This window comes from Rhynchophorus ferrugineus, unplaced genomic scaffold (genome assembly GCF_030347505.1).
Source record: "Rhynchophorus ferrugineus isolate W39M unplaced genomic scaffold, kcgeb_rfMv2 rfM1, whole genome shotgun sequence".
Classification (NCBI taxonomy): domain Eukaryota; kingdom Metazoa; phylum Arthropoda; class Insecta; order Coleoptera; family Curculionidae; genus Rhynchophorus; species Rhynchophorus ferrugineus.
The window spans coordinates 82918379-82941209 of NW_027472580.1; the positions used below are offsets into that span (position 1 = coordinate 82918379).

The window sequence follows — 22831 nt, forward strand, 5'->3', positions numbered from 1 at the left end:
CCCTTAGATTCGGCAACAATGTATGGTATTGCAAATCAAGCGTTTCTCAAGAGAAATGGCGATGTACCGTATTGCTTTGATTAAATGTTAGGAATTTATTTGTTTAACAGCTAAAGCGTTTGATAAGGCATTTTTAAGGCTATATTGGGATGTCCCTTTTTACTTAAATAGAAGGCCTTTTAGTTAAACATTTTAGCGTTTTAACAGGATTACAAATATGGAGAGTAAAAGGTAAGTTTAGTTTCAGTTGTTCCAAATTGGATAAATTAATTAAATGACTTAAATTTTGCAGTGAAAGTAAATTAATATGTCAAGTTTGTAATATGACATACTTAGTAGCAGGATAAAGAAATATTTCGCCATAAGCTTGCTGCACAACTAAAGCCGATAACAAGAAAGATCATCTGCCTTCTCTTTGTCTCCAATTTAATGATTTTAGTACCCTTTAGTATACATGCTGAATTTCGGCAGCATCTTTGTCGCATTCATAATATAGTTGTTAAACAATCTCTTCTATATTTTAAGAATTTGTAAGGCTTTGAATTGAACACTATGCTGATATCAGAAGTTTGGTTATAAATAAGACACAACCCTACTCATGACAATCTCATCTCAATACTTAGCGTGCCAGTATATTCAGTCTACTGGACCACGATGATTTTTAATGTATCCTGTTTGAAGTTGCCAAATAATACAACTGTGTTGGAGCGACTGAAATATAAATGAATTAAAAAAACTATACATTATATTATATTATATTTATATTTTATAGATATACTAGCGACCCGCCCCGGCTTCGCACGGATGCAATGCTGATACTAAATTAAATACACTACAGAAAAAATATGAACGTTGTATATAAAAACATAGCGGCCCGCTCCGACTTTGCACGGGCATAAAATATATATGCCTATGTCACTCAATGAAAACATATCATATATTAAAATCGATCCAGTATTTTTGGTTCATTCATTACTGCCCTTGGCCTGCACGCATTAAATTTGGAGTAAAACAATTCCTCTTCCCCTATACTTACTATGAAGATTTCCTGCTATCTTTGGAATATCTAAATTCATACAATTTTTATTACATTACACATTTTTAAACGCAAATTTTAAATTTGTAATATCTCCGAAAATATTTGTTTAATTTACATGCTGTAAGGAACCATATTGATCTATATTAATTGCTCACTGTATTTAAGGTACTTAATTCGATAAGGATTAATGCCGTATTGCTTAAAATAGCTTCGTAAATAAGCCATTTTCTCACGTAAAAAGTAAACAATAAAAATGGTTAATGTGGGTTATCCCTAAAAGATAAACATATACCATCGCGGACTTTTTTGAAAACCTTTTTATGGTGTACAATACTGTAGTACATTAATTTGATCCAACTCGTAGTGTTAGGCAGGGTTTTTGCTAATTGCTAAATAAGCCTAAAAAAATAGGTTAATTTACGACATCACGTTAGAAACTTCTAAAATTAGCAATGTTGCCTTAGTATATTATGCATGTATTATATAAACCTTCCTCTTGAATCACTCTATCTATTGAAAAAAACCGCATCAAAATCCGTTGCGTAGTTTTAAAGATTTAAGCGCACATAGGGATATAGGGACAGAAAAGGCGACTTTGTTTTATACTATGTAGTGATTTATTTTTATATTGTTATCGAACTTTATTAAATAATTTTATTTCATCAATTACATTGTTTTTATTTAAATATCATTGATTAATGAAACGTCACATCAGGGATGGCACGTGCCGCATATATATGTCAAACTTTATCAAGGAACCAATCAAATTACTTGAATAGACGATTATAACCACATATAGATATTGAACGTAGCGAACTTCTCTTCAGAAACCCCCTTTGAATTTTCTCTCTATTACTCTATGGCAAATCGGCCGATGCAGTGCTCCTACAGCATTAAACTGTGATACGCAAGTAGGTTATAGAGCCAAAAAATCTGTAGCAATTGGAGAAATGATCTTCGTTTGTCGATATTAGAAGGCATTAATATACAGCGGCGAATCTACTAGGTTATGTTACCACCATCAAATCCACTAGGCTCATTAGATTCCCGTCAGCATAAAAATATATAATACTGAGAATATATTGTATCCATGTAACGTAGTGTGGCGCAGATATTACACCATAAAAGTTTTTGCACAAACATTCGAATTTGTATCAGAAACAAGGTAAAAACATCTTAAACAATTGCGGGCACAAGGATAAATGTATCACTTACTAAGAGCGCTCTTATTACGAATAGATGCAGATCATCATACCGTACCAAAATTATTTTATGGACAGTCTAAATGCGGAAGTTAATAGACGTTGTGAGAAAATGTTTAAAACAGCAGTGAATCGGATGACATCTGACGATCTGATAAGGTCATCATCAAGCCTGACAAATTACATGCCGGTGAGCACGGAAAGGGGTTTATTTCACTAACAATCGACAAAATAACTGTTGTTATTGTCGGAGAAAATTTGCAATATTATGGTGGTATGAAGTTCACCGGGTGATTTACTAACTTAAATAAAAAATATTATTCATCATATTAAGGAGGAAAATTAATGTTGGAACTTCAAAAAATTAAAATGTTTTTTGTTTCATAAATTGTATTAGTACTATTTCAGAACATGCTCTGATAATTTCAAAGTAAACTTCCATACCAATTAATAGTTATAAGCATTTTGGTGAACGTCCCCCGGTCTAATGGGTGGAGCGCTTGACGTATTACTGTATTGGAGCGATTCTTTGTTTCTTTTAAGAATACAGACTTTGGTTATAAAGGTATAGAAGCATTAAGAACCCAGCAAGGATATTTATATTTTAAAATAAATTCTAACTTAACTTTTATGGCGTGATTCATTTATACAAAAAATGTCTTTGTGTCCGAAAAACGAGCATGGCGGTTTAAGCCGTACTACTACTCATAAGAATCGGCATTCAAATAATTATAGTGAAAAGGAAGAAGAAAAAGTGAAAGAAGAAGAAGAAAAGAAAGAAGGGAAAGAAAATAAAAATAGAAAGAGGAACAAAATGAAGATTTAAGTGAAAGATGATTTACTCGAGAGATGTTTAGACGGTCATACCCAAAATGCATATGAAAGATTCAACAGTTTGGCTATTCGCTCCAAAACATTTGCATTCTAGTTTAAAAATCGTTGAAAGTCTCGGCGTTATATCTGCGTGTTTATTTAATGAAGGAATTTGCAGTATTTTAGTAAGTCTGAACGAAATTAGTATTAGCGTTGGTGGTAAAAGTTTCAGTTATGCCCAAGAAGTTGACAATTGACGCTACTCTCTTAACAGTAACGAAGCTTGAAAAGCTCGAAAAGAACAGCAGTAAGATGAAAATAACACATATGAAGCTGATAAAAGACTGCAATATGGTGCTGGAATGGCTTACTAATTAGTAAGTTGTTTAAATTAATTAATTATTGTCGTTCCTCTACTGCTACTCTTACTTTAAAACGTGTTTTCTCTCAATGTTTGATTTAATAACATTTGAGTTGGCGCAGTGGTACAGATGACAGGAGGGTGGTCCTACTCTTGCGATAGCCGGGGTTTCGAATCATATTGTGGTATAGATGTACTTTATGTGTGATTTTGTAGTTGTAAATGTCTTTATAGGCAACAGTGGAAAATCCAACAAGGAATAATAGCGAATAACGAATAGTCACGCCAGTATCTAGGCTGGATAAGACCGGATGTCTTCTGGGATGGTCTCTAGTGGGTCACTGGCCAGTCTGTAGGCTTAATGCCGAGAACCGTGGTTCGGAGCCTGATAAACTCTCGTTGGTAAAAAGAAGACTTTAAAATATTACATAAACAAACCTTTTGAAAATTTGTTTATAAACTCTTAAATACATATAGTATAAGTTCTCAAAATAAAGATAAGTAAGTTTGGTTTCCACAAAAAGTATTGTCTTTACATTTTTTTTTAGATTATGATTGAAAAATTATATCGGCTAAACTTTCGGTTTTTTTTAAGGCACCCTGCCATATCTGAGGTTGAGTCGTTTGGCGCTTACTCACAGAAACTTTTGATTTTAAAATACCCCATCACTTCGGCGAAATTAATCTTCGTGGAAAAACGTCATTCAATAATTGAATTGTTGAACGAGCTACGTGTGCTGTGGCCCCATCTGGATACAACAACATGTCCCCTAGTTCCTGCTCTTCCATTTCAGGCGAACGAATATTTCGAATCATGTCTTGGTACCGTCCAGCAGTAACATTAACTACAACACCTTATCCATTTTCAAAAAGAGAAAGGGACCAATGATGTTTCCAGCATGAATACCACCCATACAGTGGATGCAATGACTTTTCGTGAATTTATTGAGGATTGTGTGTTCCCCAAAAGCGACTGTTCTGTTAATTGACGAGGACACTGAGAAGAAAATGGACTTGAAATATCTTCAATTTCACCAGACAGAATTATGATCGCATTATTGTACACAACCCCTCTTGGTAGCAATTCTTGGCCTAATTGAATTTTGTATGGGAACAATTTCAAATCCGTTTTCCAAATTCGCCTTAAACTGCGTGCAGAAATGTGTAACCGGGAACACGTCTCCGAATTGATGTTTATGGAGACTACGTAACACTATGGCGCACTAGAGCCACATTTTCAGCTTTACGAGATGTCAGTTGTCTTTCGGAACGACGCCTGTCTGCTGTTGTACGGTCCTGTCGAAAATTCGCATATAAACGTTAAATTATGATTTTGATGCAATTCCTGCTGAGTGGCAATAATGGAACGATTATTTTGAAAAAATATTGTCACTATTTCTGATCATGCTTGTGGCGTATTTTTATCCATAACAAAATTTGGACGTCTACACAACACAATGGTTAAAGCGAAAGTGAGCTAAACGTTACGTAACCAAGATGGCGCGCATTCAAAATAGTAGCGGAAATTTTGGCTCACCTTATATAAACAAAAGAAATTAATTCTCAATTGGCTAAAATTATTCATAAATAGGAACCGAAAAACGCCGACCCACACCTATTTCCACCCTTAAGTAGGAACTTATTTTCACTCTAGCTATGATTTTCACACCGTTGTTACCCCAATACGCTATATGAAACTGACCTCTGATCCAATTCCCCGTCGTAATAAGTCGTAACTTTACCACCGTCGACTTTAAAACACAACACCTCTTTACATCGTCCGTTTCGGCACGGCGAAACCACTTAACGAATTATCGTCGGAAAAACATTTAATTTTCCACTTTCCACCCGAACCGAGGACGTTCGCCGTCGACTTTCCCAATTCGTTATGGCTGATTTTTCGCGAAAAGGTGGCATGTAAACTTATTATGCCGACAACTTTCCGAAAATTAGAAAAGTTCCGAAACGACGACGGTAGCCGGGGTTCTCCGCCCCTCTCTGCCTTCTCGCAGAGAGCGCGGGAAAGAAGAAGAGGAAGAAAAAAAACCCATTTGGGGTCGTATTTATTTGCGGGCCATCTGAAATATTAATAAGGGATGAAGATTTTTGAGGGCGTTCGATAACGAGCGCGAGAACGAAAAGAACAGCTTTCGATAAAACGGTCTTAATAAATTGGGAGCGAATTGGGAGGGTGTAATTTTTTTCGGGTCCCGTGTCTCGTTTTTTCCGAACAAATAATGGGAAAAGTCCTTGAAAATGAATATTGTGTCTTAATACAATATTTATATATATATACATGTATATTATATAAAAATTTTGAAAAAACCCATATTTTTAATATTAATAATAAAAAAATGTGTATACTGTTATTATTATGTGTTTGCATTAATTTTGATCAGCAATATCTTTTGTTGAAAATGCGAACTGTCGATGTAAATAACTGTTATAACTAATAAAATAATAACTATCTATTCGATTTCATAGTTAGAGAAAATTGTTAGTCTGGAAAGTATCCATAAAAAGTCAAAACATTTGACTCAAAACAGCTATTTGAGGGATATAGAACGAAGGGTTTAATGGAACTTCCAGAGATTGCTTTTAGAGAAAACAATTTTTAAAAACATAAAAAAAACAAGGAATTACTATATAAATTTAATATATATATATATATATATATATATATATATATATATATATATATATATATATATATATATATAAATGAGTTATGAATATTTTAGAACGGTACATTGGGTCGCTCATGGCAAGATGATAATAAATATAGTGCAAAGATATCAAAAGTTGAAGGAAAAAGGTAAAGTTGAATTAGCTATCGATTAGGTTTTATTAGTCACAACATTTAGTAATAATTCATCGCAGACATATAGTTCTTCATGCTGGAAACAGGAATGGTTTTATTCCTTTTGCAGAATTAGTGTTTTCCTCTAAACCCAAAGGGTGACTACCGAGGAATGAACCAGAACATGTCTTTGCAGTAGTTTGAAAATCAGCTATTAAAGAACTTGGAGGAAGCATCACTTATTATTATGTACAATGCACCATATATCTACTATATCTACCACATATCTAACAATATATAGTACAGTGGTGGGGAAAATCCCAACGAGTGAATCAACAAAGGCTGCAATTAAGGAAGGGCTTGAAGTACATAACAAGTTTCCAGGAAACCATGCTAAAGAATGAACTATTTCAAATTGTTACTCGGTAAATAGATATGAAATATTTACTTGTATTTTATGTAATTTTCTTGAGAGAATTTAAGAATAAGCCTGAAAAAATAAACATGATAGATCAGATAACAGAACGTTATGGCGACATTGTATTATGTCTTCCTCCCTATCACTACACATTCAATCCAATTGAGTTGATATGGGGTATTGTAATAGACATTCAGGCCGAAAAGGATATTCAAACCAGAACTGTCTGGATTTATGGAAAGAGGTATTGACGAACATAACACCATCGGTTTGTGTGAGCTCGATCAGACACTATTCTACTCTTAATATATATGCTATGATCAAATATCAGTCTCAAAATTGTTTTATTCATATATGCTGTGATTTGATATACAAACAAGTTCTACTACTTTAAATTTTTCAATTTACACTGTTATGAGAAAAACATGATAGCTAAAGAAACAATGGTCACAGCTGACCCTTTCGACCACTGAGCGATCACTAGTACATTTAAATGTACCAACATTGCTGTTTTTCAAACCAGTGTGGACAAATTAGATATAACTACAAATTAGATAACTCAGCTTTCTAGCCATTTTTACCTCAATGCCAATGGAAGTTAACAATTTTAAGCTAGTGTAACTAAGTTGGTACTTACCAATCGGTAAGCTCAATATTGAGAACCGTCGTTTGAAGCCTACGTTAAGCAATAGGTCCAGTACAGATACATTCTTAGTCAATATAAAGGTCAGTATTAATTTCAAATATTATTATCAAAGTTAACATTTTAACATTTTTAGATGATTTTGTTTTTGGGAAAAGGGGCTGCTCTCTATCATCGATCCAACAATCGATACGTTTATTGGTTTCCCTTCACTAGCATCTTACCTCCTTTAATGCACTTAAGTAATTAACTCTACAGTAATTTCAAATAAAAACAATACTCACTGCCGGAGATAATCATGTCTCCCCGATCGGTGGTCCAGTAATTGATAGAAGTGGGAAAAGCTTCGGTGTGACATTCCAAAGCGACATCTTGACCGATGTAAGCGCCCTCTAGTTGATTGGGTATAGATAGCATCGGAGGAACTGTAAAAGCAAAGCACAAAAACACAAAGCTTTAATTTTCAGTGAGTGAGTCTCCTACATACATAGTATAAAAGGGTTTTAGTAAAGTAACTATTAATTAAATTAAGGGTAATAAAATATTGGTTTAGGTGTACTAGAGGGTGAGAAAATATAAATAATATTACAAATTAAAAATGGTTTTAAATAACTGGTCTTACAGTATGTTGGCTTGTTATTGGTATTTAATCTGTTCGGTCGTTACCTTAGACAAAATTCAGGGCCAGTATTATGCTTAACGAGACGTATATTTACTAGGATATGGCATAGAGATTGTCTTTTGTTTACTAATCGATAGATGCCTGTGAATGATATGTTTGCTTGATCCAATCGATTTCTGGTGGCAGCTTACTAAACAGTTTCAATACATGCTTTTCTCAGGTCAAAGGTCAATGCCATTATAATACATTTCCTTAATTTAGGTATAGTTATATCAAAACTGTTTAATTTTAGCATTAAAATATAGTTCATCCTTAATGAAAACGACAATAATCAAACTATTTAGCTGTTTTGACATTAAAACGATGTTATATATGATTTCGCAGCAGTCATTGTCACTATCTATTACAAACCTAAAACAGTTTTGACAAAGAAAACTCTCCGTACATTTAAGTTACTATGGATCCAACGATAACATAGCTGATAACAGGTCAATTGAAAAGTCCCCAGACCACCATAGTAAAACAATTTTTTTTAGCAAAATTAGTTTTTTAAATTCAACATAACTCCCTTCAAGGGTGATACACTGATTATAGCGACTCTCCAGCTTTTCGATACCATTTTTGTAGTACGTCCTTTGCTTCAAAATAGGCCTCAGTTTCGTCGATCACCTCTTTATTCGACGTAAATTTCTTCCCAGGGAGCATTCTTTTGAGATCTGAGAACAGGAAATAACAGGAAGAGAATTAAAAATTACAATTGATGAATTTTTGACACGGTGCTTTGTCTTGGTAAAGCAGCACTTTCTTCTTCTTCAAATGCGGCCGATTTTCGGCGATTTCGTCCTTCAAACGGTCCAATAACGCTATGTAATAGTCGCTGTCGATGGTCCTTCCTTTTTCAAGGCAGTAAATGAAAATCATTCTAGGCGCATCCCAAAATACAGACACCATAACCTTACCGGCCGACTGTTTTTCCACGCTTTGGAACGGGTTCATCGTCCTCTCCGATGACGGACAACTGGACGTCGGAGTGAAATGATGGAACCATGTTTCATCCATTGTCACATATCGACACAAAAACTCGGGTTAATTACGCTTGATCATCTTCAAGCACTGCTGCGAATCATCAACTCGTCGTTGTTTTTGGTTAAAAGTGAGCTCGCGCGGCACTCACTTTACATAGAGCTTTGTCATACCCAAATATTCGTGAATTATATGATTTACACTTTCAGTTGATATCTTTAGAGTGTCGGCTATTTCATTCAGTTTCAATTTACGGCCACCTAAAATCATTTTGCGCATTTTTTAAATGTTTTCATCGGTAACAACCTTTTTTGAGAATCCATTGCGTTCACCGTCGTCTGTGCTCATTTCACCACGTCTAAACTTAGCATAGCAATTCTTCATGGTTGATTTTCCTAGAGCAGTGCCCGGAAACTCGATATCAAGCCAAGTGTTTGCTTCAATTGTATTTTTCCCTTCAAAAAGCAATATTTAATCAACACGCGAAATTCCTTTTTATCAATTTTTTTTCGCAATAACAAAAGTTGCTTTACTCAAAATGTTATAATTCACAAACTAATGTGCCGACAGCTGTAAAATTTATATACCCATCTTTTGAGATTTAGGGCTAATTAAAAAAACATATGGATATAATTCTAGTAGCGCCATCTATGTGTTCGGTCGTGCACTTTAAAATTGACCTGTTATGTTCACAAATTAATAAGGCTTCAAATAAAATGGAAACATGACATGGCTTGGTCATTATGAGCAGAGCAGAAATTCAGAGCAGATTAGATTCAAAATCAAGCAACTGTACTGGTTAGTCGCAAGATAGTTTTAACTTGATCTAAAAGGAAAGATAATTTGAACCTATAGTATGCAAATATGGGATTGCACTAAAACATAAAACCAACAGTATTCCAACGCAGCCAATAAAATGTTCTACGAATTATTACCAATGCTTATCGCTAAGTAACCAACGGAGAGCGACACCTCGAAATCAAACGGATACACGATGTGACCTAAGATTTTGCGTTAAACGTGGAACACGAACTTGTGTGTTTAGCGTTTAAGTGTATTTTTAAGTTTAGCGTAAGTAGTTTTAGTAGATTAGTTTTATTTTAATTTAGGAAATACATACTGATGTATTAAACTCGTACTCGCCTTTCGTGTGTGTTAATGTAAGTACAACAGAAGAGTGGTAATAAATTAATTCTAAATTAAGGTTTTACTAAGCATATCTAATGTAAGATGTAATTAATAAAAACATTGGTTAATTTTAATGTTTGGAATGACCTTTACTTTTCATCACTATAAAGTTAAAATTATATTACACAATTGGCATTCTGAGTTTATAAAGTAGTCAGAAGTTATATAATAAATAAGTTGAACTTCTGTGTACGGTTTTACATAAATAAGTCATAATGCCCAAATAACGATTATATTAAAGTATTACTTTACTAAATATCATAACAGGTCATTTTATGTATCTGCCGATTTGGGATGAGTTCCCAAAAACAAAACTTTCAATTGATCACAATCATCAATATCAAAATAGAATAACTGATGACCCTGCACAAATACAGATATAAACGAACTTATGTTCCAAGTTGATTACATGATTAACTATTTGTTGAAAAAGTGATTAAAATATATTAAAAATTCTTTAAAGGAGAGGTTATGTTATAATATGTATTAATAGTTTTAATATAATATCTCTTCGCTAGATATTGCTACCTTTCAAGCAGTATTTGGTGTGACTATAAGAGAAGAAACAACGAGTTAAATTTTTTTAAGAATAATTACGGAGCCTTCTTGGTTGGCTCAGTGGTAAAGGCGACAGGAAGGCTCACCTACTGTTGCGATAATCGAGGATTCGAACCCTAATGGGCCATGCTTTAATATTAGTTATTGTCATAGGCAAGAGTGCAAAATACGACATGGAAAATGATGCCAGTCACGCCAGTAAGCACGCTGGATAAGACCGGATGTCTTTTGGAATGATTCCCAAGTTGGTAACTCGTCATTCAGTAGGTTTAATGCCGAGCACCATGGTTCGGAGCCCACGTTAGACAGTAGGTTCAATCCAGAATAACTCCCGTTGGTAAAAAGGTCACTTTGAAATATAAAAAGATTACAGAATTTATAAAACAAAGTTTTTATTAAACAAAAGCATTTATCGGTGCTATTAACAAATACTAAATAAAAGCTCGATATTCCGGTAGTTATGCAAGTTGGCAAACGCTGTACTTAGAAACAGAATCACAAAGGCGAGAACACGAACGAAATTATAGAACGGACTAAATTGGAATTTATATTAGGGGGTTTCCACTCTTTATCTGAAATTGCTTTAGCAGTTCTAGTTTAAAAGTAAGAAATCCTTAAATATATTGCTTAAAACAGAACAAAGACTATTTCCTATGCATTTGGAAATTAGAATTCTTCTTTATAAAATACTGCAGGTATATTTTTTCGCATTTTTGTCTCGTAGAAGTATTATGATATTAGAATAAATGATAACGTAATCTTCAAACAAACTAAACTAATACAGCTATAGCATACAAATCGTAACTGTTTCAGTCGACTGTTTTCAGTCGCCATTTTTGATCCTGATTGATTTGATTGATTTGAACTGATTTTGTTACTTTTTACTATCGACTGTTTCAGTCGTGTATCCAAAACACATAAAATGTACCCAATTTATGCTTACATAGATATATATGTAATATAAATATGTAATAATATTTAATAATATTTATATATTGTATATTAATATAGCAGCATTTTGGAACTATATTTTTCAATATTCTTAATGTAATAGGATAGAAAGATTAATATTGTGATAGATAAATGATAAAATACTTTTGACGGTTTTAATGGAAATAATAGGTAATATTTTGATTACTCATGAATTAGTTATTACTTGAAAATAGCAATTAACATATCAACATACGATAAAAAATTTGTGGGGTGTTATTTCATTCCATAGAAAAATTACGTTCCTTTTTGCAGGCCCACAGAACATTCAAATATAAAAATAATTCTACTTCATTTAAAATGAAATTATTAATTGCATGTTGATAGTGTTCAGTAATTATTTTTTCATTTTCTTTTTAAAAGTTAGTACATGAAGGATATGTACCTCTCCGTCTCCCTTATATTATTGTTGGAAAATATAAGCACATATACAATTAACTGCTCCAAGCAATTATCTCCGTCGTTTCCTCTCTCACTATTTATACAGGAAAGGGTTCATACATCTTCGTCTGATATCACGAACTGAACAAGTTTGTTTCAATATATTTCATTTTTCAGCATGTTTGACGTATTGGTCAAGTACGATACTACCTTAGACACAGCATAATTTTATTTTCACGATTATTTCTCTTCAGTGTTGACCTGTATACTTTTTCTCTACTAACCCACTACTTTTTGCACTTACGTTGTAGTACATCCCCTCTTTATAGTCTGTCACAATTCGCCATAGAAAACTCAATGAAGCCGCGAAGTAATATATGCCGAGATGCAATTTTTAGCTTCCCATATTTAGTATTGAACCAAGTGAACACCTAAAAAATACTAAATGGAAACTGTTAACTTATATAGAGAAAAGTCAAAACCTTCGAATTTAATAGTTGTTTATATTTATACAAAAGTCCCGCTACTATTTTGTTTGCCTATAACTTTGCTCAAAGAAAAGATAAGTAAGTTTGATTTTTATAAAAAATTTACTTGGTCTTTACATTTTTTTTTCATTATGATTGAAAAATTATATTGGAAAATTTCGGCCCTTTTTAAGTCCTTTTTCATGACAACCTGCAACATCTGAGGCTGAGTTTCTTCAATTTCATGACGAATATTATCTTTAATATGTTGAATCGTTTGGGGCTTATTCACATAAACTTTTGATTTTAAAAAACCCCATAAGAAAAAGTCTGGTGCTGTTAAATCCGGAGATCTGGCTGACCATGCTAAATCGCCACTCCGCGAAATAGGTCTTCGTGGAAAAACGGCATTCAATAATTGAACTGTCTTGCTTCTTTTTCTGTCTTGCTGAAACCACATGTCCTCTAGTCCTTGCTCTTCCATTTCAGGCACAAGAAAATTTCGAATCATGTCTGGTACTGGCACAATCAGGTACTGGCAAGCAATAAGTGTAGCAGTAAGCAGTAAGCAGTAAGCCTTGATTGGGAGTTGAAAAAAATAGTGACCAATTATGAGTCCAGCATGAATACCGCACCATAGAGTTGTATTTAGAGGATACAATGATGTTTCATGAATTAATTGAGGATTCTGTGTTCCTCAAAACCGACTGTCCTGTATATTGACGTGGCCATTGAGAAAAAAATGTTCGTTGATCAGGATCGATGACAATTTTTAGACTAATTGTATTTTGTATGGAAACATTTTCAAATCAGTTTTCAAAATTAGCCCTCAACTGCGCGCATAAATGCGTAACTGGGAACCACGTCTCCGAATTGATGTTTCAGGTGATTTTGCAACATTATCGCCCACCAGAGCTACATTTTCAGAGTTACGAGATGACGGATATCTTCCAGCACGAGGCCTGTCCGCTGTTGTACCGTACTGGCGAAAATTCGCATGTAAACGATAAATTGTGATTTTGTGAGGCATTTGACGGTTAGGACGTTTTTGTCGCAATTTCCGCTCAGTGGTTTCAACAAATATTGTTACTATTTCTGCTCGATCTTGTGGCATATTCTATTCATAATAAAATTAGGACGTCTATACAACACAGTGGTTAAAGCGAAACTGTACTCTACCTGTAATCTATTTTAGCCAACAGATATCAACTTACCAAAATACTAACAATAATTAACGATCTGAATATGTGGACACACTGATGGATGATGCATAATCGTCATAATAAAAGATCCAGTCAGAAAGAAAGTACCAGTCACATACCAATGGATATTAGCAAGCACTTCTTATGAAGATTCAAGATATTAGTCGGTTCAAAGACTGAATCTAAAGACTAACAGTTGTGCCTAAACAAGATCTCATTTTCTTGAGGAGAAAGGTCATAGCTAATGGTGCACACTATTTTTAACAAAGATTTTTTTTTCAATTTCCTCTTAAGTAAATTTACTAAGAAAAAAATAAAAAAATATTTTAGGTTTACAAGATCGTTTTTCTATTTAGTTTTTTCATTAATAAACCTATTTTAAACTAGTTTAAAGGTTGGTTTTAAATAATTATCTATAGTACTTTTAGTTTAGTATCAACGTTTAAAATAAAACTGATTTGGGGGTTTAATATTCTTTCCCCTCTTTTTTACCAAAGCTGATTTTGCAGTACGAAACCGAATTTAAGTTCTACGTATCTAGTCAAATATGAAGCGTATAAAGGTAACAAAACGGCCTTGCTCTTTGATCTAAGCAACGAAGCTATTGATGCTATATAGCAAACCGCAGCCGCAGGTCGATAGAACTAAGCAAGCATATCATCCAAATACGCAATATCTAGGTGGATATATACATACCCTGGTAAACAATATATATATATATATATATATATATATATATATATATATATATATATATTTATATATATATATATATATATATATATATATATATATATATATATATATCTTAGCCCTAAATCCTACATGTGAAAAATAAATGAATGAATTAGAGAAGAAAACAAAAACGTTTAGCGGTTTGGATTTCGTCTCACTTTCATCTGTCATTAACTTGAACAACTCTTAATCTAACATTTAGACAGCATAGTTAAACAATAACAATTTAAATAAATAATATAAAACAGTATAAATCCAACTTTTAATTCTTAGCTAACCACTTGGCGTATTTAAGAAAGATTAAAAACATATCAACAACAGATCCTGTTCATATCGTCATATCTAAAAGGTAAATAACAGAACAATGAACTCCCTTTAAGATCGAAAGAAGTCACTAAAAAAATATGTCGCAGAAATCTCTAACATTTGGTACATGTAACCGATTTGGTCATATGATCTTTACATACGAAAAGTAAGCATTTGCGGAACTTTCTTCTACATTTTAAGGCATTTTTGCAAATAGTACAAATAGGACCTTTGTCCCTTAAGGCTCATCAAAACGTAAGTTCTGTTTTGTATTAAAAATTTGTATATTATGTATAATAATCATAAATAAAGCATTTTAGGTATTTAATTAGATTTTTCTTATTCTCAAATTGATTGTTTCATTTTAAAAATAAATTACCGCAACATTATTCTTCTCTTGTTCCCACATTTATATCAGTACTTGAACCCTTTGCCATGAGTCGTCACAATTTTTTTAAAAAACCTGATCATTATATATTAATTAGAAAAAATGATCACTAAAAGGCTCATGTATGGTGTAAATACAGTAAATGTGAGTAGGCGTTATTGCCAAACTTATAGATTAGATGGCTTTGACATATTTCTACATAACAAAACTCTGCATAAGATGGCAGTTTTCGATTTAGAATTATTGGGTGTATTCAGGGTATATAGACATTAATTATGGAGGGCTCCAGATTCCATTGTGCGAAATCAATTACGGTTGGTGTTTGATTTCATGAAATTTGCTGTGGTTCAATTTTTGTCAATTTAAATCAATTTCCCTTATATCCGACTATATGGTTTCAACTTAAAGTATAAAATACTAATAAAAAATACATCACTGTAAAAGAAATGCTTGGAAGGTCAAAAAAGTTTAGAGGCAATTTATCGCAAGCCTTATTACCTAAAAACTCATCTCCCAAAAACCAGACATATCATTTGTTTTTCAAGAACAACTGAAAACAAGAACTGTTTTCAGTTGTTTAAAGACGAAAAATTAAAATCATATGAATTGAGTGAAAATTTCCTTTGAACATTGATTCCAAATTAATTTCATTCATTTCATTTATTTGAACATCCCCATTGCTTGACAGGATAAAAAGAGATATTTTCTGTATTGTAACTGACGATAGAAAATAGATATATTGCGAAAATTCCAAACGTAAAATGTCATGGTTCCGTCTAACACACTGAAAGAGGTATTGTTGCAAACAGACCAGTAATAGCGAGTAGCAAACTCAAGTTCATCCTCTTGGATGACAAAGCTCAATAACGCTTTGCAAAAATTGTGTGCACACGTATATTCAACAAACATAGTTCCTGATTACTACTTGTTTAGGTCGATGTAGCATGGTTTGACTGGCACGGAATCATTGACGTGATGCAAACCTACATAAAAGTTTAAGAAAAATTAATGTTTTTTCGTAGTCCAAGGATCTAATTTATTAAGCTTTAGGAATTGTTTATTATATTTATGACATGAGAAAATAATTGGCACTTGAGACAATATGAAATATTGTATTATATCATATCTGGTGAGGCCAGATCATAGTAGGAAAGGCATCGCGGGACATAGAAAACGCGTAGCTAGAAAAGTATGTCGCATCGGTTCGTTGTCGTTGCTTCGCATAATGCGGTTGCAGGTACCTAGGGTAAACGAAGTGTGTAAGAATAAACTACGATAGTACGCCAAAATACGATGCATCCACAGTGGGGAAAAAGAATCAGTTAAAGAACATAAATAGAATTAAGAACAGAAAGAACCAGAGCAGTCAAGAGCAGAAGGATCAGTTTCGACAATTAAGAATAAAGAATTAGTCAAAATAGGTTTGTGGATGAGTAGGGATTTGATCATATTATTTTCGTGTTCTAAAGCGCCTAGGAAGAACCTCACACTGAGCATGTTCTTGACGCTTTTCACGAACGGGATGCCTGATTCGTATTTGTTCACGTTCCTTATCAACCATGGGTCATTGAGTAATGCGCGGACCTTCTTGGACTAGGACAGTTAGAGTAGTGCAGGTTGTCTCTCAGAGACGTACCTATACCATAATTGTGCCCCATAGAGGCAGGCTGGACGGACTAGCATCTTATACAGAGCCGCTTACTGGGAGATTCGGAGTTTACTTTTTCTGCAGAGGAGTGGAAATAATAGGCTGTACATGCCATTGCCATTGCAAATAGCGTACTGTATTCGAGCTGACCATCACAACCTACGGGCGAACGGGAGACCGAGGCATGATACCTTCTAGAACCAAGAGATCTGGACTTTTTGGATATGGAGGCGATATGCAGGGAACTCTCTTGTTACGGTAGAACAAAATAGCCTGAGTTTTTCTCAGGTTAATCTGCAGCCGCTAGAATTTGTACCACGCAATCACATGGTTGGGTTGGACTTACACCGGTGGTGAAGAAAAACTGTATCATCTGCATAAAATGCTGTGTGGTAATGTTTGTGAAGTGGAAGAACTATAGAGTTCTTATCGGCTGCTTCGTATAATTAGCAGTTGGGTCCGAAAACGAAATCGGCTTTAACAAATCCAGACATACGATTTAGTAAGTCACTTTCAACTCATTTTATTACTCTCTTAGCTATTTTTATACATTTCCAATTTACCTTTTTTTCCTTTATACATTTGTTATATTTTTCGTTTAAATAAATAAACTCGGCTCTGCAAAATTTACGCAAAGGAGAGAGAAAATAACTTGAATTTTTTACAACATAGTTTTCTATCCTTAACATTCAACACCCATGTTAACCCAAAAACTTAATATAATTTTATCATAATAGTATATAGTCAATTCAAAACAGTAATGACTCACGTGACCTAAATTTTTGACGCAATGTTGTCGCATCAACTCTGAGTTTTATTACATTTTTTCTTTGACATATAACAAAATTCTAATCTAAATAAAATAATAAAACCAAAATATTATCATATATAATTTATTTTAATATTATAGTACATTTAGTACATATATTATCGAAGAATTTAAAACTACAATTAAGAACACAGGTATAATTGTTTATAGGTTAGATTTGTTTTGTTTACATTGAACTCTTTTCCACACCACCCATGAGGTAGAGTTTTAGGCGCGGTCTTTTATGTAGTGGTATCCCCCTGGAGGCCTAATCCATCTATTTTACAATTGTATATTTGAGTAATGTATTGTACTTTCATTAGAATTTTACGTTGAATTCTTGTTTCCTTCGATGCAATATTTCCTTGTAAAGTCAGTATTTCTCCTTAGTTTATTCTGTTACTACTGTTTGTTCTATACATCTTTCTTGATAAAACTAGTTTTAATTACTACATTCTTCTTAATACATTTGCCACAACTGCAAAAAAGTTAGTATTATTTCTGTCCTCATACATTTTAACCAAACGTTAATGTATATTCTGAACAATAACACACAATTTCATATAGCTTTCACACTATATAACAAAATTTCCTACAGTGAAAATATATTAATTATATGCTGACTTTTAGTGGTTTTCTCTTTCATCACCCTGTCTTGGCAATTGTCAGCATTGAATCATAAACCAACATTCATGAAGTTTCATTCAATCACTGTCACTTTCGGAATCACTACTACAATCACTACTCGGCTTATTTCCAATCTATCAAAACCTTGCTCACGATTTCACCATTTGTTAATTTATTCCTCAAAGTGTTTTATCGAGCTCAGACAAACCGAAGGTGTTATTGTCGACAATGTTTCTTTCCATAAATCCAGACAGTTCTGGTTTGAATATCCTTCTCGACCTGAATGTATATTATAATGATTCTTTGCAATGCTCCATATCAACTCAATTGGGTTAAATATGCAGTGATAAGGAGGAAGACGTAATACTCTGTGGTCATAAAGTTAAGCAATCTGATCTACCATATACCTTTTCACAGGCTTATTTCTAAAATAGTTAATTACATAAAATACAATTAAATATTTCATATATATTTACCGATTAACAATTTGAAATAGTTCATTCTTTAACATGATTTCTTCAAAACTTAAATTATGCACTTAGATTACAATTGCAATTACAATTACAATGCAATTACATAAAATAGTATTAAATATTTCATTTATATTTACCGATTAACAATTTGAAATAGTTCATTCTTTAACGTGGTTTCTTCAAAACTTATATTATGCACTTTTAGTCATTCCTTAATTGCAGCCTTTGTTTATGCACTTGTTGGGACTTTCTAGTTTAGTTTACTATGATATGGTGTATTGTCCCTAACAATAACTGATGGTTCCTCCAAGTTCTTAAAAAGCTGATTTTCAAACAAACAAGTTTTGGTTCAACTTTTGTTATCTTTACACTATATTTATTATCATTTTGCCATGAGCGACCCAATATACCATTCTGAAAAATCCACGTTTCAACTATATACAAAAAGTCATATAATAATTCTTCGTTGATTTTGACATAACTTTTTAAAAATTGTATTATTTTAAAAGCAATCTCTGGAAGTTCCATTAAACCCCTTCGTGGGTTGCCTTTACACCACTTAGATCTTACATTTTGCAACAGTGTGTGAAGGGATGTTCTACATCCCTCAAATAGCTGCATATCCTTCAGCTTCTTATGGATACTTTCCAGACCAATTTCCTCTGAAATAATTATATTAAATTATGTTTCGATTGAAAGTACTACTTACTGTTTTTATACATTTCGTATATTTTATCTCTGATTCGGCTAGCATCAAGCTGATCTTGATATATAACCCGTTTCGCATAAAGAAGATTCCTTTTTGTCGAATTAAGGGTTATGTTGTTTTTTATTTTTCACGATAGATTAAAGACCGTGTCATTAGTAATATTCAATGCAACTGCAACACGCTAAAAAATATTGTAAATAAAAACCGCAGCAATTAATATTTAAATGCTAACCTCTCTAACACATTGTATTGGCAAGAGGGGGCCCCATTATCTCATTCCTGCTGGGAGTAACGTAATAGAGACGCAATCAAAATGATAAGGAAAGTATTGTCTGTGTGTAAAATGAATTTACAATTTTTGACAGGCACATATTGGTCACGTGTGTCATTGTTATTTTGAATTAACTTTATACATTGTTTTATAACATAGATGTTAAAAAAAGCTGTTTTCCATTTGAACATTTGAATATCAAGACTATTTTCGGTGGTATAAGTTAATTGGGTTTAAATTAATCCGATAAGTCGCAAGAAGGAAAACCAGACCGGAGGAGAAAAAAAACTATCAACAACCGTTCCAACGGTTTCCGCCGTAATAATTTAGGAGGTTGGATATCTAAAGCCGACAATCGGCAAAGTAATTTCAGATAAAAGCCCAACCGCTTCGCTAACACAAAATCGGATTCCGTCCGGGCGTCCCTGTTCGTCCTTGTCGTTCTGTTTCCGAGTCATACGTTTAACGGGACACATATCTATCAAGATATCAAACTGAGATTTGATCCGTTTTTGTCGTATTGATGGATTGGGCCGGTACGCCACGCTTGCGAGCTGGATGCGGCATCAATTTCGCTAAATTGAACTCATTCCTTCCCGTCATATATCTTTTCGCTCGGTTTAAATTCTTTCCCGGAATGAAATGTATGTTTTACGTGTGCGGTCATGGTATGTTTGATGGTGACTTTCGATAAGGTAACCGACACCTTAAATGTAATCACAAAGAAATGCATATTTTTCTTCAAGTGGTTTCAATCTTAATTAAATTGCTATTTTATCAACATGAAAAAATTATATCATTAATAAGCTATTAGTTAATTGAGTCAATAAGGACTACATTGTTAGCTTGTTTAACATGCTGTTTATTATTCACTCATTGATTCCAAATCAGTATGATTATATATATACAACGGAGCAGCACATCTAAATATAAAATATGAAATACTTATACAATCAGCAATTGACAATTAATATGAATACCATAATGACGAGTTAACTGACAAATTTGCCAGCCACCATTTACTTTTAAAACAGCTGAAATTCGGAATATTTTCTTAATAGTTAGTAAAGGAATGTTGTTCTATTCTTATACTAAAATATCCGCAAAATTCTTCACTGATATTGGAGATGGAATTATCCTCATTCTCTATTATAAAACTCCCATAACTCTTGAACTATATCGAGGTCTGGCGATTGTGCTGGTCAGAAGGAAGTTATTCAATGATATTCTGATGTTCCTCAAATTAAATTTTTTTAACTTTAACTCATCCTGCAATATCAAAGTATTTGGCAGCAATATGCTAGTCATAGTACGAATTTCACCATTAAGAACGAATGTCGTGATATTAATTCGTTAATGAGAGGTCCATAATGGAACCTTCCCCTTGCTTGACTGTAAGAAGCAGGCGCACCGGATGTAGGCTTTTTTCAGGTTCTTTATAAATAAATCCAGCTGTTTGTAGGAAAAAATGTAAATGATGAAGACACAGTTTTACAACCACTGGCTGCAGACTACACTTCGTAGTCAAGTACATGTGTTAAGATTGAATGGTCCAACGGTGGTGATATGTCTAAAAATAAACATCATTGAGATAAGGATTTTACCTGTTTCGTAATAGATAAATCAGTGTGTTTTTGTATCGCCATTCAATAAGTCGCCTCTTCTCACAATAAAATAGTTTGTCACGTAAAATAACAGCTTTTGAGTTTTAAGCCATTTCACATTTTCAAATATGTCACCGATTTCAACGTCTGAATACTGATTTGGACGTTTTAAAACCGGTGATATTGACATTGAACCTTTGTCTTCAGAATCTTAATGTTCAGCGTTCTGGACAGGCAAAAAAATTGAGGACGAGGATTTGAAGACATTACTCGGTGAATCGATCAATGAGGGTAGCGACCGATTACAATTTGGAATACTAGCAACAATGTTAATGTTAATTTTCAGCATGACAATGCTCGATCTTAAGCCGCCAAACCGGTGAAAACATACTTGGAAAAATTAAAATGGGAAGTGCTACCCACCGTATTCTCCAGACATTACTCTTTCTGAGTACTAATTGTTCCGTCATATACTTCTGATATAAAGCACGTGTTATATTGTATATTTTTATTATAGAACAAAACATTTTTTTTTGATAATAATACCTAATTGTATGAGACTTATCGTTATTTGCGAAAAAGAAGTAATATATTAGTGGTATTCATTAGTAAAAACTGAAAAACTACAAAAGGCAAAATATACTTATTCATATGAGTGATGCCACACATGGAGAATAAAAAGGAGAGTGGATCAGTGCATATTGAATTCAACTGTCACAACCAAACTGTTGATATATTAATAAATTAGAATGACATTATTATATAATAATAATGCTAAATATCTTGAGATTCATCTTGATTAAAACTTGGTTGGAGCATATAAAAAAAAGAAATAAATTCGAATTAAAATACAAAAAAAATTGATTATTTGATACTTTACAAGCAAATACTAAAACCTACATGGACCTATGAAATTCAGTTATGCAGATGATCTATTAGAATAGAATTTTAAGATGATTTGTGGATGCACCCTAGTGGCATAGGAACAATTACTTACGCCAATTAGCATCAAAACATGAGGAAAAACACCACATCCGTGTTAACAGCTAAATACTACAACTATTGGACAACACTGAACTAAGACGCAGACTTAAAGAGCCAAACAGTGTGATCTTGTGTAGTTGTGTAGTGAAGTGCACTAAATAGTAAATATATTAGAAATACTACTAATTTTTATTTTATTAGTGATTAACTAAGGGCCAATGGATCGCAGAAGAGGCGCAGACTTAAAGAGCCAAACTTTGTGTTCTTGTATAGTTGTGTAGTGAAGTGCACTAAATGGTAAATACATTAAAAATTCTGCTAACTTTTATTTAATTAGTGATTAACTAAGGGCCAATGGATCTTTTTAGATTAGGTTCTATTTTTAAGTTACAGTAGAGACCAGTTGTAAGTTAACGAAGAGAATCAAGTAAAAGCAACCAAAAGCAAGTAATAATATTTTAATTAGTATAAACAAAATATATGTTAATCGAAATATTTAACATAATTTCTACAGATGCATCTCTCAGGCAATAAAGTCAAGAAAAAACTATGTTGATAAAACAAAAATTGA

General features: G+C 33.2%; 1 protein-coding gene across 1 annotated transcript in view; it reads right to left on the minus strand.

The window, feature by feature from the left end:
- The window catches only part of LOC143206600 (lachesin), a 251602-nt gene that overhangs the window by 64185 nt on the left and 164586 nt on the right, over window positions 1-22831 (minus strand). The window contains exon 7 of the mRNA XM_076419216.1: window positions 7561-7701. Within this exon, the coding sequence (XP_076275331.1) occupies window positions 7561-7701 (141 nt within the window). The remainder of the gene's footprint in view (window positions 1-7560; window positions 7702-22831) is intronic.